The sequence below is a fragment of the Carcharhinus amblyrhynchos genome, unplaced genomic scaffold (assembly GCF_965287045.1).
Source record: "Carcharhinus amblyrhynchos unplaced genomic scaffold, sCarAmb.v2.hapA scaffold_37, whole genome shotgun sequence".
Lineage (NCBI taxonomy): Eukaryota > Metazoa > Chordata > Chondrichthyes > Carcharhiniformes > Carcharhinidae > Carcharhinus > Carcharhinus amblyrhynchos.
The window spans coordinates 10,539,615-10,565,557 of record NW_027649778.1 but is presented as its reverse complement, the minus strand read 5'-3'; the positions used below and the strand labels follow the sequence as shown (position 1 = coordinate 10,565,557).

General features: G+C 43.9%; 1 protein-coding gene across 1 annotated transcript in view; it reads right to left on the bottom strand.

Annotated features, from left to right (window-relative positions):
• The window catches only part of LOC145362246 (heterogeneous nuclear ribonucleoprotein L-like), a 45,929-nt gene extending 20,302 nt beyond the window's left edge, over positions 1 to 25,627 (bottom strand). Inside the window, exons 1-7 of the mRNA XM_080218320.1 lie at positions 25,473 to 25,627; positions 22,200 to 22,321; positions 19,727 to 19,961; positions 16,660 to 16,745; positions 15,639 to 15,735; positions 10,736 to 10,808; positions 703 to 762 (exon numbers count right to left, since the gene is read on the bottom strand). Coding sequence (XP_080074446.1) covers positions 703 to 762; positions 10,736 to 10,808; positions 15,639 to 15,735; positions 16,660 to 16,745; positions 19,727 to 19,961; positions 22,200 to 22,321; positions 25,473 to 25,514 — 715 coding nt within the window. The 5' untranslated portion in view covers positions 25,515 to 25,627. The remainder of the gene's footprint in view (positions 1 to 702; positions 763 to 10,735; positions 10,809 to 15,638; positions 15,736 to 16,659; positions 16,746 to 19,726; positions 19,962 to 22,199; positions 22,322 to 25,472) is intronic.
• Between the last annotated feature and the right edge of the window lie 316 nt (positions 25,628 to 25,943).

Genomic DNA, 25,943 nt, shown 5'->3' with positions numbered 1-25,943 from the left:
TTATTGCCCCTAAATGCTGGCCAGCCAGCAACACCCCATGAACCCAGAAATGAAAAAAAAAATGCATTCCATCCATTCTCTGTCTCCCCGCAACTCCTTTCATAAATTGTACAATACAACCAGCACCAGTAGTTTGTGCAGCAAAGCAATGTGCCACAGAAGTCCCTCCCCCAGCAAATATCCTGCCAACAGTTAACGCCTGAGGAGCTAAAAATGGAGACAAATGGAAACACTCAACTCTATTAGAACATACAAATCATTTGGCAGAAGAACCATTTCAGAACATTGTGGGGCTTAGACTAAGAGAAGCTCAAGTGTTATAATGCATAAATTTTGAAGATTTTAACAGGAACTGAACTGCTGATAATAACACGTGGCAGGGCTGCGTGCAAGTTTTCATCCAGTGCAGTTAGCGAGCCCACCCACATGTGACGATACAAAATAGCACATCATTCCTCACACACTCCCCCACTTGCTGCAACACCAGCAGAGACGGGCAAGCAACAATCCAAGGACTGCACGCATCGATTTATTCAGCAAGGAAAAGAGCAATTAAAATGCACACTTGGAATTCAAATTCTGTCCAGAGTGCTGGTTGTGCACACAGTTTAAACTCAAGTCAGAAAAAAAAGAGCGATTGAATGAGTGCACTAGACTTATAGTGGAAACAATGAGATTTTATTTTCATGTACTGTTACTCACCGAAGTTAGATGGAGCATCGCCTAGCAAGGCAGGCAATCTCGAACGTTTACTTGAAGGCTCTGGAATAGAAATAGAAACGCATCTTAACGAACAAATCACATCTGGCATGAATAAAAATGTTAGAAAAAATTTGTTGCACGAGGTCCCACTTTCAGAACTAGATTAAGTAGATTTCCCCAAGCATGTTTAGTTATTAGAAGACAATTTAAAAAAGTACAAAACAACAAGACCATAGATTGCATAAAGGAAAACAGAACTAATACATAAATGAATCTACTTACAGCAGCGCTAGGGCACAAGGTCCAAGTGAACATTATCTTACCACTTTTATGCCTCAACAGCAACAAATGGCAGTTTGAAAGATGGTTCTCCATCAAACATACGGTTGCAAGCTGACTCGACACAGGCTTGAAACTTCAATCCTGCATCATACATTTTACAGTAAATGAACACCATAGAAGCAAAAGATTACAATTAGAAAGAATTCTCTACACATCATAGTTCTTTATTTGCACTTTAAAGCTTACAGCACACAGATGAAGTTACAGAAGAAACACATTTTTAACACTGAAAGACTGCAGGTCAGAGCATGTGAGAAGTGACTTAAGAAAAAAACTGTTCTTCTGTGTTTTGAACCCTCAAGTAGCAGCATTCCCAACATGCTGTTGGTTCATTTGGAAGTTTGTGTATACGTTTTCCATATTGGTGTCCTCTGTATACAAAGTGACTACTTATTTCCTTTTAAACTAAACTAGTGACGATAGCTTATGCAAATGCAAATACCCCCACAAAGTAGACAGCAGACACTGGGCCATGTTTCAGAACAGGTTCCAAAAAGTATAATAGAATTAGAAACTTGATAATGTATCTGTGTTGCTGGTTGGCTGATAGGACGTCATGAACAGGTCCGGCAATGATTAAACTTGACCAGTGACCGTATCTGAAGTATGTTGTTGAATTCAAGATCAGTCAAACAAAAACCGCAACATCAATGCTTTGGGAAGATTTCAAATGGGTGAACCAGTTCCACAGGGTCAATGCCCCATTTGCAATTAGTTTATTTTAGTTTGGACAGCACACTCAAGCTTGGGGAGTAGGAAGAACATCAGAGGTCTTACTCACCAATTTTCCCCTGCAACCTCTGTTAGAAATGAATAGGTGTTGGGCAAGGACAAGCTGCGATGCTGCTGACATTCATGGTAGCTTTCAAGGCTCAAAAGCAAATAGCTACTTGGGTAAGAAGCATAGTCCAGGGTGTACTTGAGGCTAATACAGAAATGGGGAAACAGAAAAGTGGAAGGAGAAATATATGCCTCAAGTATTTCCTGCCCCCCACCCCCCAGCCAGACTTAAAATCATTTTTTGAACTTACAGATGAGCCACTATCCAAATAGCTTGTATGTTATATAAAAAGGTGAAATAGGAAAGTGACAAATCTCATCACATCAATAAGCTAATAATACCATGAGAGCTCGTTATTAAAATAGGTTTAATATTTCACTCCCCTGACTACCAATACCCTTGAGATGTCTTAGCGGGATACTAAGTTTGCTTAGTTAAGCCTATATGCTCCATTACAGACTGTCAAAACAGTTCTACATTGGAGGTCCACATGTCTAGAACTGCCTGGCTGAACCAAAGGATTCAGTTCAGACAATGCAAAGTCACGGTGAGCACCTGTCTGTGCAGCTTAATGGGAGCTACATAATCTCAAAGCATTGAGACAGAAATGATTTGGGATCTAATCTGGCATTACAAATCACTAACTGGCTGCACTCTCAAGGATGGAACCTAAAGTATTTGTCACATTACATATACGGATTCCATTTCAGATTAGGTTCTCCCTCCACCCCATTTGGCCTTGCAGGACACTTAAGCTACATAAAATGATTGCACCACCCCCCCCCACCTCCCTGACAGTGATAGGACATATTCAACATCAGTTAAAGTTTATTTATTAGTGTCACAAGTAGGCTTACATTAACACTGCAATGAAGTTACTGTGAAAATCCCCTAGTCACCACACTCCAGTGCCTATTTGGGAACACCGAGGGAGAATTTAGCACAGCCAGTGCACTCTAACCTGCAAATCTTTCCAACTGTGGTAGGGAAACCCACACAGAAACAGAGAGAGCGTGCAGATGCCACACAGACAGTGACTCAAGCCAGGTCCCTGGCACTGATGGGCATTATTCATTTCCCCATGGCCCCAACACACATTCTTGGGCTTCCTCTGGCACCCACTCCATGCAAGCACAGGAGATGTAACAGCTGCCCACTGACCAAGGTCCAAAACTCTGCACTTGGTGAAACTGCAATTTACATCTACTTCATCCAAGTCAGCACACGGTATTCACTGCTCCGCACGAAAGAAACTGGGGGGTCAATTACTTGAACAATCCTGCTTACTCTCACACTTATCAATGGCCATCGCCATGCTTCCAACAAAGATTGCAAAAGTTCAAGAAGCAGCATTATAACTTTACATAGGTTGCTCCTATGCCAAGCAACTTCAGACTTTAAATACAGCTTCCTTTTTCTCTCTGGCTACAGGTATGGGATGGTTTATTAGCACTGATATTGCTGTGGAGAGCCAAGCAAGTCAATGCCTGGGTCAGGAACCACTGGAATAATGTTGTTAGCAGCGCTGTCTGTCAGGCCATTATATACAGCAGAAATTAGGCATTTCGGCCTATTGCATCTGCTCCGCCATTAACCATGGTTAAGCTTCCCAACTCCATTACCAAACAAGAACCCCTCTCTGACTTAAATTCACTCGATGACCTGGCCTCCACAGCCTTCTGTGGCAATGAATTCCATAGATTCACCACTCCCTGGCTGAAGAAATTCCTCATCTCGGTTGTAAAGGGTCATCCTTTTACTTTGAGGCTGTGACTTTGGATCAGAGTCCCATCTACTAATGGAAACATCTTCCCACATCCATTCTATCCAGGCCTTTTGGTGTTCTGTAAGTTTCAATGAGATTCCCCCCACACCATCCTTCTAAACCCCATTGAGTATAAACCAACTCCTCATAAGCCAAGTTTTTCATTCCTGGGATTATTCTCATGAGCCTCCTCTGGACACCCTCCAGGGCTAGCACACATTCTCCCTCAGGTACAGGGGGCCCAAAACTGCTCGCAATATTGTAAATGTGGTCTGACCAGAAGCTTATTCAACCTCAGCAGTACATCTCAGCTTTTGTATTCTAGCCTGCTATGCCCAGCTGTCCCCACTAAAATCCTGGACTACCACAATCTGCTCTAACCCTTTATACTATCGTGTCACCTGCCCCTCTCCCTCTATCCTTTTAGCTATTCCCACTGTCACATTTTTGGTTTCTTTCATTGTGCCTCCATTGTACCACGTACAAACCACATCAGACATCTAGCTGTGACCTGTTTCTAAGCCTTTTGCATACAGTTTTCCCTCCACGTGTCTGTGTTCTGGTCCCTCCCATTCTGTCTCCTTTTTAAATTCTCATTCTCTGAGAAAGAGTGAAAAGTTTTAAAAAAATGAAAGTTGTTTGCTTTCTACACAGAGGATTTTTTTGTTGTGATAATTTAATGGGTGTTGCAGTACTATTTTACACATTTCAAATAGTGCATGCAAGAGCCTATGCACCAGCTTAAAAACGTTTCTGGAAAAATTGGAGTTGTAACGGAAGGATTGTTGTTTAATGAACCCTCCTTTCATAGGAATCGGACTTCCAAACCATAGTTCTCAAAGTATAATGTATAGAGTGACATGTTGCCCCAAGTGAGGTACAGAAAGTTTACAAAAAATAATTAAATCCAATGAGAAAGCAGCCAGGATTTTATAAAAGTTTTGATTATTCATTCTCTTTCAGTATTTGATTGCTCTCGAGTTATCCTCACGTACCCTTAACACTGACTGGACGAGCACATAGATGACTTCTGCCGAGGTGACTGGTTCTGGCTGTAGAATGGTCTGCACAGTGGAAGGAACTTGTATCCTTCATAGATTCTCAATGTTTGGAGAACTTAAGCGGAAGATAGAATGCTGACTTTCAGTGCACACCAGGTAGAGCGAGAAAGTGTCATTTTTTGTTGTTGTTGTTGTTGTTGAAGGTAAGGGTAGAAAAAGCTTTGAGAGGAATGATTTCAGTGTCTTCACCTTGTTAGAGGTTGGTGAGCAAGATTATGATATAAAACAGGGCATATTTGAGGTGAAATTATTCAAGTATTTCATGGTTTCGTTGACAAGCCTCCTCTTTCATTGTGTTTTCTTGTGAGTACAGTGGTGATCAGATGGATTGTCCCTCTCACCCTTTCCTTTTTGCACAGTACTAGCTACGTGACACGTCCAGCGATGGTAACGATCATCATTATAAGTGTGTATAGAAGTGAACATCTTGTGTTGTAGTCAGTGAATAGAGACGGTTGAGAAAAAGCTGAAGGCTTGGCTGTACGAAAAGGATAAGCTTCCAGCAACCTTCGATTTCTGATTAGCACACTAGGAATGGCTGGCTCGTTTAAAGAAAAAAAATCAAGATTCAGCATAACAATCAGCATAAACAAACCAGAAACCATATTAGGATCTCATTTCCAATTGCCAGGAAGTTTTCAGCAAGGATTTACAATATTAAAGGGACACTACAACTATGCCACAAACACCTACCACTTTATTTAGTTGGTATAAAGTCATAACATCAAACAGAACGCAGCAGTTGCTTAATCCCCAGTCTTCCCAATCTTTATAGGGACAGAATTGCCATGGAATTGCAATTAAAGAACAGTGTAAACAAGGTGATCCAACCCTAGAGTATGTGGCACACTTGTCTATGCAGAGAAACATTCCTATGGCATGGAGATGATTTGGTTCGCTGAAAGAATCAATCTAGAGGAGCAGATTTTTTTAAAAAAGATTAAACATCACTGTACAATCAGTATTATTGTGGGAATGTGGAAAGAGAGTAAGATGAGGGGAAAAAAAATGAGAACTGAAGCTTATTAACTTCCTCAGGCAAAATCCATCTCGAATTAAAAGATGCTTCTGCAAAGCCTCAGCTTGTACATAAAGGGTAGACATGAAAATAGCATCATACACACATTAATTTATAGGTTATATTTTCAGTGCAAAGTTCTTGAAAATGACTGTTGATAGGTCAGAGGTGAATACAGTAACATTAATATTGAAACAGTGTGCAGAGGCGTATCTACACTTTGAATAGCAATGAGGTGACACGTTAATGCGCTTACAAATTATGAACAAGGACCAGGAATCCATGAGGAAGTTGCTGCTCAGATTTCGTGAGAAGCAGCCCAGGAAAAACTGAGGTGATATTACTCACAGACCCACAAAATGAGCTCCCTCACTTCACAGTGCAAGTGAAATGTTAGGAAGATAGGAACAGATGCTCACCAGATTGCTAGTCGTTAAATACCTCTAAGTATAATAACCACATTGATGGGGAGTTAAGGTTATTGTAGGGTTATTTTATGTTGCAACAATCAACTGCAGATTACTCAGAAGTTTATTACTTAAGTTTCAGATCAGCACAGTTGTCAGTGAATCCCAAGTCTGACCAGCCCTGTGGAAATTGCAAACTTAGAAGAAATATCGCAACTGAGCTCCTGGCTATTAATATAGGATTACAATTATCTAATCAATAGCTTCCCAATAGAAAGTATGTAGGGAGCGATAATCAGGCAGATAATACGACAAGACGCATTATAAGCACAAACTTTTGAATTAACACGTCTTGAAATCAATGCAATACATCAAGCTTAACTGAGTGGCAGATCTTTTAAAATTGATGGTAAAGTTAATAGCCAGTGCAATGATTTGAGTCTGAATTTGTAACTGCAGTTAATCAAAGGTTAAATCAACCATTTGTTGGGAACTAAAGGGCAAATATATTAGAATACGCATTCCCACCCATGAAAATATTTACATTTTCATAGGTTCACAACTTTGAATCAGATAAATATGGCAAACAGGGTTCTCCTGCGTGCCTTCACGATTATCACAAGGATGAGTCCAGTGAGGTGTATTAATTAATGTGTGCTAGAACTGCAGGACACATCATTGCAGAACTTAAAACCAAACAGATTCATGTGGTTAGCCTGGATCCCTTTTACCATCACCCCACCCCCCAAGAGCAACATTCTGCAGTGTTGTCACAAAGGTATCCACAATTAGTGAGCGTGAAATGTTTGGACATTGTCCCCTGTAAGGTGGACAAGCACCCACAAAAAAATCTGCCTGGTCAAATCTGGGTTCCATCTATTGGACATTTCTCACTGCATATTAACCAGTGGTTATGAGCCTCACTGGCGGCTGTAGAGAAGAAACTTGAAGTTATAAATAAAGGGAAGTACAACAAGCCTATCAGCACAATATGCAAGTATATTGGTTTGTGTGTAATTGGGTGACAGCACCCAAGGGAGAAAACAATGTATTAACATATGGCTCATTGCTGGGTGGGTCACTTTAAATGCTGTACGAGTATCTTAAAGGCCACGTTAGTGTAACTTCACTTGGAACACAGTTTAACAGATATATGGAGTTGAAGATTGCTGTGAATATATGAAGTATAATTATGCACAAAAAGTTGAAAGGAGACTTAAACTGCTGTTATGGGGACACCAGAGTGCGTGAATGACAGCAATGTTATCACCTTGCTCACACCAATCCTCATCTAGGTCCCCCAAACGTGGTGAGATTGGGTAACTCCATTCCCAACATAGAACAGACCACCACGATTACTCTTAAACCAGGGTGCTGGAAGCTTAGCTGAGTGCAGATTCAAGGTGTGACCTTTGACCTCCAACCACTATTAATGACTTTAGGGCCTGGGTTGTGACATCTTTGCCTGACGCACTAAGATATTAAACTTCAAACAGCGGCACAGAACAATTAAATTGATTGTGCATGTGGAACAAAGATGCAGCATTGCTTGCTACTTATTTGAATAATATATCCAAACAGAATGCGTCTAAATTTTTATAGCATGCTACTCCAGGTAATGAACTAAAGATAATGAACTAATAAAGCAATCAATCAATCAGGTTCCTTCTGTTGTCTCAGGAGGAAGATTAGAAGGAGAGAATAAACAAACTAGGATCACATTCTCTGGATGTTAGATGGCCAAATCACAATTTTCAAGATATTAAGGGAGAAGAGCAGATAGAGGAAGTATTTTAACTGGTAGGAGAGTCCAGGACTGCAGGGTGCAGTCTGAAAAAAAAGAGCCAGATCTTCAAATCCAAATAGTGCAGGAGGCGGCAATTTGGCTCATCAAGTCCGTACTGACAAAGTATCTTACCCTGGCCCACCCTATCCCATGACTAATCTATCTAACCTGCACACCTTTAGAGGCAAAGGGGCAAGTTAGCATGGCCAATCTACCTAACCTGCACCTCTTTGGACCATGGGAGGAAACCGGAGCACCCGGAGGAAACTCACACAGACAAAAGGGAGAATGTGCAGACTCCGCACAAAGTCACCCAAGGCCAAATTTAAATCTGGCTCACTAGCGCTGTGAGGCAGCAGCACTAACTTTCAGGAGTGAAATTAGGGAGCATTTACACATCTTGTGGCTCAGTTCGCCATGCTTTCTCCTCCCACTCAGTTTTGGGTTCGAGGCCCACACCGTCACTTCTACGTGCATTTTCCACTGCCCTCAGAGCTGCTGTCTTTCAGATGAGAGGTTAAACCAAGGCCCTATTTGTTCTCTCAGACCAACGTAAAGATCTCCCTACACACTTTCAAACAAAATAAAAGGGAGTTAGCCTCAATGTCTGGACCAATATTTATCCCTCAAACATCACAGAAACAGAATCGCAATCATTGGTAAGCCACTTTTCCAAAACTTCAGTGATTACACTTCAAAAGTATTTCACTAGCTCTGAAGCACTTTGGGTGATTGGTGGCCACGAAAAGCACTATGTAAATGCAAGTCTTTCTTTTCCCGACAAAGCGATAGAAGCTTGGAACTCTCCTGCAAATAGGAACTGATTCTAGATCTGGCAAATAATTTTACATTAGAGATACTATATAAAAGCAAGTGCACACCTTGGTCAAACGTGACAAATTAAATATAGGAAGGCATAAGTTCTCTTTTCTGTCCTTTTTCTATCTGCAGGCACTGGGTTAGCAGATCAACCATGATCTCACTGAATGGTGGATCAGGCACAAGGAACTAAATTATCGATTCCTAGTCCTAAGATGCATTGCCTAACACAAGTCTGCATGTCTTTGGATCGTGAGAGGAAAGTCACAGACAAAAGTGAGAACATGCAAACTCCACACAGAGTCACCCAAGACAGATTTAAACCCTGTCCCTCGTACGAGTTTGCATGTACTTATAGTTTAACTTTACTTTGAAATACATTAGTTAATTCCTCAACCTGGACATATAAATTAGAGCTCGAAGTCTCCGGTTAGAAAAGTGATAAGAACAAGCATTCATATTCCTGATCACTTACCTGCACATATTAAAAGGTTGATAAAAAATAGATTGAAGCTATTGACACTGAGCTATCCAGTGTTGAACTCTCCCCAACTAGTAGTAACGTTAATTCCAGGGAGAGGGAAAACAAACAACAGCCAATTGCAAGAGAAGCATCACCAATCCCAGAGCTCTGTAGACTATATTAGCCAAGTTCTGATGAAAGGTTATCGACATGAGCTCAGCTACTCCCCTCAGAGCCACAAATACGCAATGAGAAGGTGCTTCAATGAAATACCAAAACACCCTGCAAACACTGAAGTCACTGCCTACATAAAGGGAAGGGACAGAGAAGGGAACTTCTTTCCTCCCTCCACTTAAGTTATCTCAGCCAAATTTAACCACGGTGTGACACTTGTATTTACATAGTGCCTCTAAGGTGGAAAAACACGGTCCTAGGGAAATTCGCCAATAATCAGATAGAGATTCACAGCACACCAAAGGAAGAGACGTTAGCAGGGAGGGACAAAAGACTCAGTCAGAAATATATAGGGTGGGATCCTCCAAAAACAAATTTCTAAGTGCCGAATTTAAGTAAAAGCCGAAGTAAAATAGCTGGTTTTTCTCAGCAGGGTTTTCAAATTAAATCTCCCACACTCTGGCAACAGAAATGCCTTAGCATGAGTCACACCAAAAAAAAAGTGGGCGGGGATGCTAGCAGGCCCAGAGACTTCTGTCCCAAGCCCACTAATTATATGTAAATTTTCATTTCAATAATTTATTCAGCTCCACACTGATTTCAGGCACAGAGCTGACAACGTCAGAAATCTGGCAGCTGGAGGCTGTAATCTGTAACAGATTACAAAGAGTGGAGGACAAGGCGGTGAAGGGATTTGAAACCACAGAAATATAAATCCGACAGTGCAGCAAGAGGCCATCCAGCCCACTGAGTGTGCAACCACCCTCTGAAAGAACATCCCACCCAAGCCCTCCCATCTGCCCTATCCTGTAACACTGTGCGTTTACTATGGCAAATCCCCCTAACCCACACGTCTAAGGGGGAACTTAACATCACCAATGCACCTAAGATGCACAGCTTAGGACTGTGGGGGAACCAGAGCACCCTGAGAACATGCAAACTCCACAGGCAAAGTCACCCACAGCCAGAATCAAACATGGGGCCCAAACACTATAAAGCAGTGCTAACCACTGTGTCACCAAGTGTGAGAATTCCAAAATCTCGAACACACTCCCATTCATCTGATAATCAGCAATAACAGACAACCACAAAGTCACTTCAGCATTAGCAAAATGGAAGGCTGTCTTAAAAATGAGGAACTAAAGATGACAAAGTTATAAAAAGTCAACCTTAAACTCTGTTCAGAAACCTCAGGTTTGCCAAATTATTGGACTAAACCCATTTTAGATGCTTACATTTTGTATTCCACATACACAGTACACGGCACAAGATATCTTTGGAACAGCATGCTAATTAGGAGTGGCTGAAGGTCACAGGTTCTAGTACAGGTTTGCAAACAAGAAATTAAACTGAATAAAAGCAGAAAGCAAAGACAAATGTATCAAAGAAAAAGCAACGACACTAATTATGACCATACCTGGTCTACCTGGGTTAGGGTTCACGTAATCCCAGGTGTCAGCATCATTCTTAAAGACATTCAAACGAGTCGGCTGCAAAAGAAAATAGGAAGTTGCAGGGACTAGCAAGTCTAGTTTGTAGAAGGGAACACAAGACCCTGGCTCTAAAATAGCAGAAAACCTACCCCTGGGCAATTTAGTACCTATTGAAGTGTTAATGAAATCAATGCCACTCATAAGACTGAATCCTGCAGGGAGTTACAAGATACCATGATTCCCTTAGAAAGCAACTCCAAGCAAAATTTGAGCTATTGGATTTCCGCTTTTTAGTGAACTGAATGGGAAAAAAACTAGATGAATTTTACATTAGTAAAACAAGATTTTACAGAAGAAATCATGCTCGACATGCAAGTATCTTGCAGACTGTAACCACGATTAGGCCTAAACATCACCCTGAGGACCATGTACAATTATGTCCTGGAGCTGTGTTAAAGGCTGCATAATATTTACTAAAATGCCTTGTCAGGTACACCACAAAGATTAGTTAATGACTAGATTACTAATTGCCCAAGAATTAAGTCCACTCAATTGGCTATGTAATTAACTGAGCAACACTGCTACCATTTAGCATCAGCTATTGAGATTAACTGCCAATTCAGGTTACTGAAATTAGCTGCCAAAATAAATTAACCCAAGAACAGTGGTTAATCTATTCTGCCAGTTGTCTGTGGTAGAAGCAGAATAGTACCATGCCACACAACCATGAAGTTTCAGAATCAATTTCTGCTATGTGTTGAATTAGTTGGTGCCTCTCAGAGCAGGATGATGATATAGTGGTAATATCACTGGACTAACAACCTGCCTGATTAGTAATCAACCACCCAGGCTAATGCTCTGGGGGCATGGGTTCAAATCCCACCATGACAGCTGGAGGAGTTTAAATTCAATTAATTAAAAAATCTCGATTATAAAAGCTACTTTCAGTAATGACGACCGTGACAACTATCATAACCTCACACCATCTGCCAGGCGAGGACCTGGCAGATGGAGTATAATGTTAGCAAGTGTGAGGTTATCCACTTTGGCAGAAATAATAGTAGAGGGATTACTATTTAAAGGGCGAAAAGCTGCAGCACGCTACGGTGCAGAGGGACTTGGGGTTCCTTGTGCATGAGTCGCAAAAACCCAGTCTGCAGGTGATCAAGAAGGCGAATGGTATGCTGGCCTTTATAGCGAGGGGGATAGAATATAAAAGCAGGGAGGTCTTGCTGCAACTGTACAGGGTACTGATGAGGCCGCAGATGGAGTACTGTGTGCAGTTTTGGTCGCCGCACTTGCGCAAGGATATTTTGGCCTTGGAGGGAGTGCAGAGGAGGTTCACTAGGCCAATACCAGAGATGAGGGGGTTGGACTATGAAGAGAGACTAAATAGACTGGGTCTGTACTCGTTGGCGTTTAGAACAATGGGGGGGGGGTCTTATAGAGGCGTATAAGATAATGAAAGGGATGGATAGCGTAGAGGTAGAGGCTACCTCGCTAAATATATTTAAGTCAGAGATAGGTGGGTTTTTGACAGACAAGGGAATTAAGGGTTATGGGGAGAAAGCAGGAAAGTGGAACTGATCCACTTCAGATCAGCCATGATCTTACTGAATGGCAGGGCAGGCTCTAAGGGCTAGATGGCCTACTCCTGCTCCTATTTCTTATGTTCATTGATTGTTGTAAAAACCCATCTTGTTCACTGAAAACCTTTAGGGAGGAAAATTTATTGTCCTTACCTGGTCTGGCCTACATCAACTCCAGATCCAGATCAAAATGGTTGACTCTCAACTACCATCTGAAATGGCCTAGCAAGCCACTCAGTTCAAGGGCAATTAGGTATGGCAAATAAATGTTGGCCCTTTCAGCAACACCCACACCCCAAAAGAATAAAAATTGGCCTCAGTGGAGTTGGGATTGAGTTTAAAAAACAGGCAACATTTCTGTTCATTGGCATTGTACATCAACCTGTTGGAAAGCATGTGCGACTCTTGGGACAAGTGATCAGAGTATGGTTGAATTTTTGATGCAGATGGAGTATGAGAAAGTAGAGTCCCGAACCGGTGTCTTCTGTTTGAACAGAGGGGAGTATGATAGGATGAAAGCGGAATTGGCGAATATAGATTGGGGGCGCAGATTGGCTGGTAGGACGGCTGAGGAACAGTGGAGGATTTTTAAGGAGATCTTTTTCTGTACTCAGCAGAAATATATTCCGATGGTAAAGGAGGACTGTAGGAAAAGGGATAACCAGCCGTGGTTATCTAAGGAAATAAAGGAGAGTATTAAATTAAAAGCTGATGCGTTCAGAGTGGCTAAGAATAATGGGCGATTAGAAGATTGAGAAAGATTTAAAAATCAACAAAGAATGACTAAGAAGGTGGTAAAGAAAGGAAGGATAGGCTATGAAGCTAAACTAGCACCAAATATAAAAAAGGACAGTAAAAGTTTTTACAAATATCCAAAGAGGAGGAGGCCAGCTAGAGTGAATGTTGGACCCTTAGAGGATGAGAGGGGGGATTTAGCAGTGGGAGATGAGGAACTGGTTGAGGCTTTAAATAAGTTTTTGCCTCAGTCTTCATGGAGGAGGACACAAATAGTTTGCCGGATCTTAAAGATAGAAGGATGGTAGGAATTGAGGGCCTGAATGCGATTACTGTCACTAGAGAGGTAGTGCTTGATAAACTAATGGGACTGAAGGTGGACAGGTCCCTGGGGCCGGATGGAATGCATCCCAGGGTTCTGAAAGAAATGGCAGAGGTGATAGTGGATGCCTTAGTAATTACTTATCAAAATTCGAGGGACTCCGGGGTAGTGCCGGAAGATTGGAAAACGGCTAATGTTACGCCACTGTTTAAAAAAGGTAGCAGACAAAAGGCATGGAATTATAGGCCGGTTAGTTTAACATCTGTAGTTGGAAAAATGCTAGAATCCATCAAAGAAGAAATAGCGAGGCACCTAGAAAAGAATGGTTTGATCTAGCAAATGCAGCATGGATTCATTAAGGGGAAGTCGTGTTTGACAAATTTATTGGATTTCTATGAGGATTTGACTAGTGCGGTAGACAGAGGGGAACCGGTGGATGTGGCGTTTTTAGATTTCCAAAAGGCGTTTGATAAGGTGCCTCATAAAACGTTGCTACAGAAGGTTAGGGTGCATGGAGTTGGGGGTAAGGTGTTAGCGTGTATAGAGGATTGGCTGTCTAATAGGAAGCAGAGAGTTGGTATCAATGGGTGCTATTCTGGTTGGTGACTAGTGGAGTGCCGCAGGGATCATTGCTGGGGCCTCAACTGTTTACCATTTATATAGATGATCTGGAGGAGGGGGCTGAGTGTAGGGTGACGAAATTTGCTGATGACACGAAGATGAGTGGCAAAGCAAATTGCATGGAGGGTGTGGAAAGTCTGCAGAGAGATCTAGATAGGCTGAGCGAGTGGGCGAGGACCTGGCAGATGGAGTATAATGTTGGCAAGTGTGAGGTTATCCACTTTGGCAGAAATAATAGTAGGAGGGATTATTATTTAAAAGGTGAAAAGCTGCAGCATGCTACGGTCCTTACGCACAAGTCGCAAAAACCCAGTCTGCAGGTGATCAAGGCGACAAATGGGATGTTGGCCTTTATAGTGAGGGGGATAGAATATAAAAGCAGGGAGGTCTTGCTGCAACTATACAAGGTACTGGTGAGGCCGCAGCTGGAGTACTGTGTGCAGTTTTGGTTGCCGCACTTGTGCAAGGATATATTGGCCTGGGAGTGAGTGCAGAGGAGGTTCACTAGGCTGATACCAGAGATGAGGGGGTTGGACTATGGAGAGAGACTAAATAGACTAGGTCTGTACTCGTTGGGAGTTTAGAAGAATGAGGGGGGATCTTATAGAGACGTATAAGATAATGAAAGGGATGGATAGGGTAGAGGTAGAGAGATTCTTCCTGCTAAGAAAGGATAGCAGTACTAGAGGGCACAGCCTCAAGACATGGGGGGGGGTGCAGTTTAGATTAGAGTTGAGGTGGAACGTCTTGGGGGGAGGGAGCAGTTTATATCAGAGTTGAGGAGGAACTTCTTCACTCAAAGGGTGGTGAATCTCTGAAATTCTCTGCCCGTTGAAGTGGTGGAGGCTACCTCACTAAATATATTTAAGTCACGGGTAGATAGGTTTTTGATGGACAGGGGAATTAAGGGTTATGGGGAGAAAGCAGGAAAGTGGAACTGATCCACTTCGGATCAACCATGATCTTATTGAATGGCGGGGCAGGCTCGAAGGCCTACTCCTGCTCCTGTTTCTTATGTTATGACCGAGGGCAGGGTAAAGCTGAAGTAACTGTCACATGTTCTACAGTCGCACAATCCATCAACATCTACTGCCTAGGCTCAGAAACAGCAAACATTCATTTGGGGAAAGCAGCTGGAGAGCTGCTCTTGGAGCCAGAGCCACAAAGCAAAAAACTTCAGAAGAGACATGGGGCAGCAAGAAGGGAAAATTAATAAATGGGGGTGTCGGAGAAGTAGTAAGTTGAACAGAACAGATGCCAACAGGCAGGCCATTTGGCCCATTCATTCTGCACCAACAAGTTACCCTGCCAGCCCCCGATACCAAGGGGCAATTTAGCCAATGGCCAGCCAACCAACCTAATCTGCACATCTTTAGACTGTGGGAGAAAATCAGAGCACCCGGAGGAAACTCACACAGACATGCGGAGAACATGCAGACACCACACAGGTAGTCACCCGAGGCCAGAATTGAACATAGGTTCCTGGTGCTGTGAGGCAGCACTGCTAATCACGGTACCGCCCCAGATTCCAGAACAAACCAAGCACTTGACGGCTGTATTGCAGTTTAACTAACGGCACATTTTCACGTACACAGGCTGTACTCTACCACATACACGTACCTTGGCATATTCTATTTTCAAAGTACAACATCCAGAATAAATATCAGCACCATTAAGAGATGCTTTAGCCTTCTGTGCACTTTGAACGGAGTCAAATGTATGACGAATGAAGGAAAGTACTTATGTACACATGCCCACAAAATAAAAGACATGATTTTACATTTTCAGCAAGAATTTGGAAGCTCAACAGCTCCCCTCAATGTTCTTGTGGGTAAATGCAACACGACAGTGTTCCAAGCAGATAATGAAATTCCTGCAGCGTTCCAGGTCAATGATCACTACTGTATGGACGTTCTAGAAGCTCAGCATCCAACTGTTTTTTCTGGCATATCAAGTGCATTGTGACGGATTCCTAGTTAACAGGTTCTAGCATTTTCTCAATGGCTGATCTTAGGGTCACTGGCCTGTAGTTCCCTGGACTTTCTCTCTCTCCTGCTTTTCTTGAAGGGCTGTGTTGGATTCACTAGTTTCCCGTGCCCATTGGAACCATTCTTGAATCTAGGGGACTTTGGAAAATAATAAACAGCGCAGCCACCACCTCTGCAGATATCTACATTTAGAACCCTAGGCTGTCAAGCAATGTGGTTGACTCTCAACTGCCCTCTGGCAACTAAAGATGAGCAATAAATGCTGACCAGCCAGTGACGCCCATTGTCCCACAAATGAATTTTAAAAAGTCCCGGGATTTGTCGACTTTTAATCACTTACACTACTTTGCTTTTTTTTAGCTGATAATTACTTTAGATTCTTCTATTTCATTTGCCCCTCGGTTACTCTCCAGTTCTGATGTGTAACTTCTCTCTTCTATCATAAAGACAGCCACAAAATATTTGTTCAATACTTCTGCCATTTCCTAATTTTATGAAGATTTCTCCTGTCTCTGCCTAAGGCTCACTTTAGCCACTCTTCATGTGCATGCAAATGCTTTTACAATCTGTTTGAAATCCTGGCTAGTTTACCCATTTCTACTGTTTGCCTTTTTTAATTTACTTAACATTCTGCTTCAAAATTAAAAGGATATTCCACCATTGCTTGAATTCCATTCTTTCTGAAGATCACAATTCTTTGAACAGGCCCACACGGGTTGCAAATTGTGTACAAAACATCCTGAAAAACAAGAAGGTTGTGAAGGGTGAATGCTTAAAATGCTCTGCGCAGTTTTTAATTCCCACAAGACTGCAATTAAAGCACTTCTCATTTCCCAGGAAGCAGACAGATAAATAACACACTACAGACAATTAGCAAGCTTCACATGATTGAGGGTGAAAATAAAACAGGGGAAACCATAATAGGATAGGGTCATAGAGTCATTTACAGCACAAGAGGTCATGCAGCCCATGAAGGCCCTGAGTAAAACATTCAGTTCTGTTTGCCTGATCTGTCTATGTAGCCATGTAAATATAACTTGAGTCATAGAATCCTGCAATGCAGAAGAAAGACATTTGGCCCATCAAGTCTGCGCTGACCACAATCCCACCTAGCCCCTATCACCACGTACTTACCCTAGCTAGTCCCCCTGACATTAAGGGACAATTCAGTATGGCCAATCAACCTAATCCGCACGACTTTGGGAGTGTGGGAGGAAACCCATGCAGACAAAGGGAAAATGTGCAAACAAGTGACCCAAGCCGAGAATCAAACCCGGGTCCCTGGCGATATGAGACAGCAGTGCTAACCACTGTGCCAAATTTGTCAAGCACTAATCCAATTTTCTTTTGAAGTCATTGATCATCTTCATAGGCAGCAAGTTCCAGGTCATTGTCACTTGCTGCATGAAAAGATTCTCCCTCACAACCCCTCTACATCTGTCAAATCTGTGACCTTGTACCATCAGCTAATAGGAAGTTTTTCTCATCTAACTTATAAGAACATAAGAAATAGGAGCAGGAGTAGGCCATCTAGCCCTTCGAGCCTGCCCCGCCATTCAATAAGATCATGGCTGATCTGTTGTGGCTCAGTTCCACTTTCCCGCCCTCTCCCCATAACCCTTAATCCCCTCTCTTATCAAGAACCCATCAACCGGCTTCTTAAAAATATTTAGCGAGGCAGCCTCCACCACTTCAACGGGCAGAGAATTCCAGAGAATCACCACCCTTTGAGTGAAGAAGTTCCTCCTCAACTCCGTTCTAAACCGCCTCCCCTTTATCTTGAGGCTGTGCCCCCTAGTCCTACTGTCTTTTTTGAGCGGGAAGAGTCTCTCCACCTCTATCCTATCCATCCCATTCATCATCTTATACGTCTCAATGAGATCTCCCCTCATTCTTCTAAACTCTAACGAGTACAAGCCTAGTTTATTCAGCCTCTCCTCATAGCTCAATCCCCTCAACTCCGGTATCAGCCTAGTAAACCTCCTCTGCACTCCCTCCAGGGCCAAAATATCCTTGCGCAGGTGCGGCGCCCAAAACTGCACACAGTACTCCAGCTGCGGCCTCACCAATGCCCTATACAGCTGCAGCAAGACCTCCCTACTTTTATATTCAATCCCCCTCGCTATGAAGGCCAGCATCCCATTCGCCTTCCTGACCACCTGCTGCACCTGCAAGCTGGGTTTTTTATCAGGCCTTGCAATCTCTATCGCAATCTCCTTTCACCCAAGAACAGTCGCAGCTTCGCCAATCTCCGTACTTGGAGTTTAGAAGGATGAGGAGGATCTCACTGAAACTTATAAAATACTGAAAGACCTGGATAAAGTGGAAGTGGGAAAGATTTTTCCATTAGTAGGAGAGACTCGGATCTGAGGGCAAAGCCTCAAAAGGGGCAACCCTTTAGAATAGAGATGAGGAGGAATTTCTTCAGCCAGTGGATGGTGAATCAAAGGGATTTATTGCCCTAGAAGGCTGTGGAGGCCAGGTCCCAGTGCATTTAAGTCAGAGATAAATAGTTTCTTGATTGCAAGGGAATCAAATGTTACGGGGGAAATGGGGTCGAGAAACTTATCATCAGACTTGATGGGCCAAACAGCCTAATTCTGCACCTATATCTTAAGGTCTACCACTGTAGCTAAAGTTCTCAACTGCCTGGAACCAACCTGGTAAATCTCCTCTGCATCCTCTCAGGGACTTTCACATACTTTTCAAAGCAAATAACAAGAACTACTTCCAGTAATACCCTTGTTATGGCCCAGCCAGAGTTTCAGCCTAGCAATCTTGCCTTGTTTTTTTTTAAGTCTGACAGGCACGAATCTGTGTCTCAGGGGCCAAACGTAAAGTGTTGCCCATCATTACTGCTCAAATTATTGCAATTTACTGATACAAACATGTTAATATTCTGATCTAGAAGTAACAAACCAATTAGGAAAAAGCAGCAATAAGAAATAGAAGCATAAGGACTCTAGTACTGACAATTAAAACAAGCAGCCAAACCATTCTACAGCCTCCCATCTCCCAAACCCTGAACTATATCACCGTTCCTTCACTCGCTGGGTCAAAATCCCAGAACACCCTCCGTAACAGCACTGTGGGCACTACCATGGAGCACACTGTTCAAGACAGTGGCTCACCACCATCTTCTCAAGGGCAATAGTTGCTAGCTTCACCAGCAATGCTCACATCCCACAAACTAGTTAAAAAACAAACCCCTGGTCAAGCTCTTATAAGTCTACCTTTTATCAGCTTAACTTATTACACGTCTTGTTCCTTTTCCAGCCCTGTGTCTATTTGTTTTCAACTCCATCTATGCTTTGCCTCTCCTTGTATCTGTAATCTCCTCCAGTCCCAAAACCCTTCAGATACTGGCGCACCTCCAATTTTAATTGCTCTACCATTGATGGCCAGGTCTACAATTGCCCAGGTACAAAGCTCAAGAATATCCTTGGGGAAGGAATATTAAACCTCCCTACACCTCATCACTTCACTTTCTTGCTTTAAATTACTCCTTAAAACCTACCTCTTTGATCAAATCTTTGGTCAACTGACATAACAATCTCCTTATGAGTCTCAGTGTTTGGTTTATAATGCTCCTGTGAAGCACATTAGGTTGCTTCATTACATTAAAGGGTTAATTGCAAGCTCTTATTGGAAAGCTATTCAGAACCACTAAGCCAGGAGTGATGAACACAGAGCTCGTTATTCAGCTTCTGTTAAACTTACTGTATTGATGGGATAGATAGAGTTAGCAACATTGATCAGCAGGACATTACTGCTCTTGGCATCGTCATCATCGTCTGGCCTGGCAATTTTCTGGCTTGTGGAAAAGCAAACATAGGCCAGCTGTCCAGCAACGTAGATCGGGTTGTCCGCTGCATAGTTCACACAGCTACATGCACCATCAATATCCTCAAACTCCACCAACGCTTGCTTCCTCCTCGGCATCAGCATGACGCAACTGTAATGCAAGCATGGTTAACAGTGGGGTTCTGGAGCTTTGAAAAACATTGTCTTTGTGTAGCATAATGATAGCTCAGCAACATGCAACTGAAAGAGGCAGTAACTTGGGAAATAAAAAATTGCCAATCATTCAAGCACTGGCTTTCATTCCAAACGAAACACTACTGAACTGACAAACATCAACCACCCACATGATCAGCACTCATACTCTTAACGTTCCCATTTCTCAGAGCAGCAGTCATCCACTAACATTCTTGTTTTAGCTTCATGTTTTTTAATGCTAGCTCACAGTCACTAGGAACTGGGTTGAGAAATTTATAGGGCAGCACGGTGGTGCAGTGGTTAGCACTGTTGCCTCAGAGCTCCAGGGAACCAGGTTCGATTCCTGGCCTGGGTCACTATCTGTGTAGAGTTTGCACGTTCTCACCGTGTCTGTGTGGGTTTCCACCGGATGCTCCGGTTTCCTCCCAAACTCAATAGATGTGCAGGGGTTAGGTTCATTGGCTATTCTAAATTGCCCCTTAGTGTCCCAGGTGGCGAAGGTTAGAGGGATTAGTGGGGTGATGGGGATAGGGCCTAGGTGGGATCGTTGTCAGTGCAGACTCAGTGGGCCGAATGGCCTCTTTCTGCACTGCATGATGATTCCTATGATGAAAGCATAGCTCAGTTAACTTCCAGCATTTACCATGTTCATTCCGATTAGAATCGATCAAAGATGAACTGACACCATGCTAACTCTGTTTCAAATCCAGATGCTAAACATCTGTGCTGCTGTGTGCGCGCAAGCATCGTGCTTACACATCGAACCAATGTCACTTTTTTTGCACAGGGGTACAGTAAACTCCTGCCATTCACAGGGATCCACTTCCACCACGTGTGAAATCGTGAACAATGAACTGCATCATGTGCAGAGACATGGCATATACAGTACATGCTTTGTGCATGTAAAGTCAGTGCAAACACGGGGCAACAAAGTTAAATGTTCATTTATTAGTCACAAGTAAGACTTAAGTTAACACTGTAATAAAGTTACTGTGAAATTCCCCTATGGGAAAGATTTCGAAGTGAGCGAGTTCTGGGGCCATGAACCACAATTATACGTACAAGTACATTCTCAAAGGGTAAACAAATTTGCAAGGGGAGTGTGATCAACCAAAGTTTACAGTGCAGTGCACTGATGAAGGCACCAACATACGCAAGATACAATAAACCCTTCAGAAACATTTAACATCAATACTACTTTTTATTTACAATTGAGTTTAACAGGATGCTCTTGATCCTAACTATATCATCTCATGTGAATTTAATACTCAGTATTATGTATAATGCATCAACCTTCAGCAGGCTAAAGAAAAAACTTGCATTTATAAAGCATCTTTCTTGAACTCAGGTTATCCTAAACCGTCGTACAGTGTTATATCATGGGGGAAAAACATAGCACGGATAGCAAGGCCCCATGAATCTTACTGTGATAAACAAAGTAGACAATCCATTTCAGTGATGCCGTTTGAGGGATATATGCTGACTACCACACCCCGTGATTAATTCACGTTATGGAATTTTCACATACAACCAAGGGAGCAGACAGGGCTTTGGTTTCATGTTTCACCTACAAGGTGGCACCTCCCCCCAACAGTGCAGCACACTCTCAGTACTTCACAGCTGTCGCGTCTCGTGTAAACGTTCAAGTCTCTGGTATGGGGCTGAATTACTGACTCCCTCACTCAGAACAAGAGCGTTCCCAACTGATCAAGCTCAACACTTAAAAACTATAAAAAGTGCAATGTTCAGTATAAAAAGGAGAAAAAAAATAATGCAGGGATCAGGGGAAAAAAGTGTGGGCGAGCTTGAATAATTGGATTTCTCTTTGTCAGAGCAGGTGCAAACTCAATGAGCCGAATAGGCTCCTTCTGCACTGGACTGTTCTATGAATAACTCCACAAAATGTTTGGTTTAAAAAAAGCACAATGCCGAGATTTTGAATATCTGCTCTTAGCTAAGCAGAAAAGCCACTTAAAAGGAGAAAAACAGCCACTATGTTTAGTTTCTCCCTTCCCCCACCCCCCAAAAAGTTCAGAAAAATGTTATCAGAACTTGCTAGATTTCAAGTAGCAAAACTTGTATCTAATATCAAGGCCACACATGCTTCCTATTGTTGATGCAGGAATTGGAAGTTTGGCAGCAGATATTTTACATCAGATCAGCATCCCACTTCACACTCTGTCCTTTGACAAACCTGATATTGCCGAAATCTTGCAGAGCTTCCATAAGGTCAACTTCCACTACCCCATCCAGCAGCCCCCGGACATGTATAACTGCAGATGGCGATACCTTATTGAGGTCTTCAATGCCACCATCCTGAAGGAAAAATGGGTCAATAATCAATCATTCTAGTAAGGTTTATTTATCAGTCGCAAGTAAGGCTTACATTAACACTGCAATGAAGTTACTGTGAAATCCCCTTAGTTGCCACACTCCGGCGCCTGTATGGGTCAATGCACCTAACCAGCACGTCTTTTAGACTGTGGAACAAACCAGAGGAAACCCACACAGACACAGGCAGAAAGTGCAAACTCTTCACAGACAGTGATCCAAGCCGGGAATGGAACCCAGGTCCCTGGCGCTGAGAGCCAGCAGTGCTAATCACTGTGCCACCCACAGTATTTCACAGCAATCCAGTTACTTAATGAAATTGTTCTCAATTAAACGGTTCACTGGATCACGTACAAACTGTAGTTATTCAATCCTTTTCAGTTTTGCCAATCAACATAACATTCAGAGGCAACAACTTGCAGATTACTGTCATGCCGCTCCCTTCAAAGGCTTAGCTGTAGTCTGGTGGCAGCCACACAGGCACATGTCCCACCACAGAATGATTGAGTTGGCTCGCCTCGGCAGAGGTATCAACAGTCAGTAGTGTTTAAATACGAGTGGGAAAAAAAAAACCTGCTTTCCCCACTCTTCACCCTTGTCACTAATGTTTGTGCATACAAAATGGGCACGGTACCTTTGGCAAATAATCAGCCAGCATTCACTGCCTAATCGCAGATTAAAAATAGCCGCTTGGACAAAAGGCAGTAGGGCTAAGTCACACCCAATCTGCATCATAGCACGAGCCAGTGGGAAAATTTGTGGGTGAAGAGGTAAAGACAAGCAACCATCTACCTTACATTGCCCTGTATTGTAGGGCTTACATACAAGGCCCAAATCAAAAGCAAATTTCCCCCCCCTTCAAGGATAAGGATAAAGAATACTAGAGAAGCCTGAACACCACTGAATATCATGACCTATCCTCAACTAACATTAACTTTCCACTCAATCTCTATATCCCAAATCCTTTATTGTGTCCAAAAAAATCTATTGCTCTCAGACTTCAATATATTCAAGGCCTGACCTCAAGCTACAAAATTCATAACTTCTCTACCCCTGGAGTGACAGAGGCTGAGGGGAGACTTGACAGAAGTCTACAAAATTACAAGCGACATGGACAGAGTGGATAGTGAGAAGCTTTTTCACAGGGTGGAAGAGACAATTACTAGGGGGCACAGGTTTAAGGTGTGAGCGGCAAGGTTTAAAGGAGATGTACAAGGCAGATTTTTTTTTTAAACACACAGTAGTGGGTGCCTGGAACTCGTTACCAGGGGAGATAGTGGAAGCAGATACAGTCGTCACTTTTAAGGGGCGTCTTGACAAGTACATGAATAGGATGTGAACAGAGGGATAAGGTACCCGGAAGGGTAGGGGGTTTTAGTTAAGTCAGGCAGCATGGTCGGCACAGGCTTGGAGGGCCGAAGTGCCAGCTCCTGTGCTGTAATTTTCTTTGTTCTGAAAGCAGACATTTCTCACATCACAGCCCTTCATCCTGTGACTATGCCACAAATTCTATACATTCTACCCAGGAAAAACAGCCATTGCAAGTCCTCTCAGAATTTTCTTTCAATTATTTCACTTATTTTAAAGCATCATATATTATAGGCCCATGTTACTCAATTTAGCCTGCTAAAACAAACCCCTCTTCCCAGGAATTAAACAGTGAATCTTTGCTACACCCCATCTATGTATCCTATAGAGACTATATAACTCATGCATTAAGACAAAAGGGTAGTCTTAACCTAATTTATCAATGCTAATCACAACCATACAGGCACAGCAAGATTAGCCTCTGAATTAAAAAATCTGTTAAAGTTTCCACTTACCATGGCTATTCAACACTGCTGAAAGATATGGTTTGCGAGGCAAGGATAGCATTGGACTTAGGCATATATGACTTTAAAATAGAAAAAGAGGCCCTTTAGTCCATGCTGACCATCAAGCATATATCTATTCTCATTCCATTTACCAGCACTTGGTTCGTAGCCTGTGTGCTAATAGCATTTCAAGTGCTCATCTAGATGCTTCTCACTTCAACAAAGCTGCTCCAACATAACCAGACTTATTCAAACCTTGTAAGCTCATCTCCACAGCTTACTAGCATAGCTCTGGGGTCAACATCACGGGGCTGGGGGCCGGGAAAGGTGGGGGGGTCTACACCACTGGGCTGGGCACCAGGAAGGGGTCTACACCACAGGGCCAGGGGCCAGGAGGAGGGGGTGGGGGGTCAATGCCACAGGGCCAGGGGCCAGGAGGAGAGGGTGGGGGTCAATGCCACAGGGCCAGGAGGAGGAGATGGGGGTCAACGCCACAGGGCCAGGGGCCAGGAGGAGGAGATGGGGGTCAACGCCACAGGGCCAGGGGCCAGGAGGAGGAGATGGGGGTCAACGCCACAGGGCCAGGGGCCAGGAGGAGGAGATGGGGGTCAACGCCACAGGGCCAGGGGCCAGGAGGGGGTGGGTCAACACCACAGGGCCAGGAGGAGGGGGTGGGTCAATGCCACAGGGCCAGGGGCCAGGAGGAGGGGGTGGGGGTCAACGCCACAGGGCCAGGGGCCAGGAGGAGGGGGTCAACAACACAGGGCCAGGGGGAGGTGGGGGGGTGGGGGTCAACAGCACAGGGCCAGGGGGAGGTGGAGGAGGGGGGGGGGGTCAACAGCACAGGGCCAGGAGGTGGTGGGGGGGAGGTGTCAACACCACAGGGCTGGGGGCCAAGAGAGGGGGCTCTACACCCTGGGGCGTAGATCCCCCCCCCTCCCCTCCCTCCCCCTCTCCCAGCCCCCAGTGCTGTGGTGTAGATCCCACCCCAGCTCCCAGAAGTAGGGGGTGGGAGGGTGTCTACACCATGGGGCTGGTGGTGGGGGTGGGGGGCTTACTCCATGGGGCTGGTTGGGGGGGGGGGGGGTCTACACCAAGGAGGGGGGTGTTTACATTGGGTGTGTGGAGGGGGGGGTTACAGATGCTCAGTCCAGCCCCCAGCTGCAAGGCCAAATCCCAGGGCCTCGGGCCTCCTTTGTTCAGCCTCCCTTGGGGGAGAGGGTGCAAGAGGATTTGTGACCGTTAGCTCTGGCTATCCCACCTCCATCCCGGGCCGGTGGAGACCACTTTGAAGCGGGCGGGGAACACTGGCCGTCACTTACCCGATCGAACCTGAAACGCTTGGCCTGGTGTCTGCCCGCCATCGCTGCTGCTGTTACCAGCACCGCCGCTCTCCGATACGGGTGCCTCGGACGGTGACTGAGGGAATGAGGAGATGGCGAACAAAGATGGCCGCCGCCGCGCCGGCCTCCTCCCGCCACCCCGCCCGACGCGCTGACGTCACCGACCCGCGTCCGACCCGCCTCCCGCTCTGATTGGCTCCGACATGAGCCGGCGGCGCGCCTTCCCATTCATAAAATGCAGGCGTAGTAATTACTGCCGGTGATGGAAAGGACCATAATGTGTGCCTTTTGACCTGCAGGCGGGTTTCAGAGTTAAATCATTCCTCAGTGTACCCGAACAGGCACCGGAGTGTGGTGACTGTGGGATTTTCACAGTAACTTCGTTGCATTGAGCTACTTGTGACACTAATAAATATATATATAGCCTGCATAGGGTTAAATATATAATAA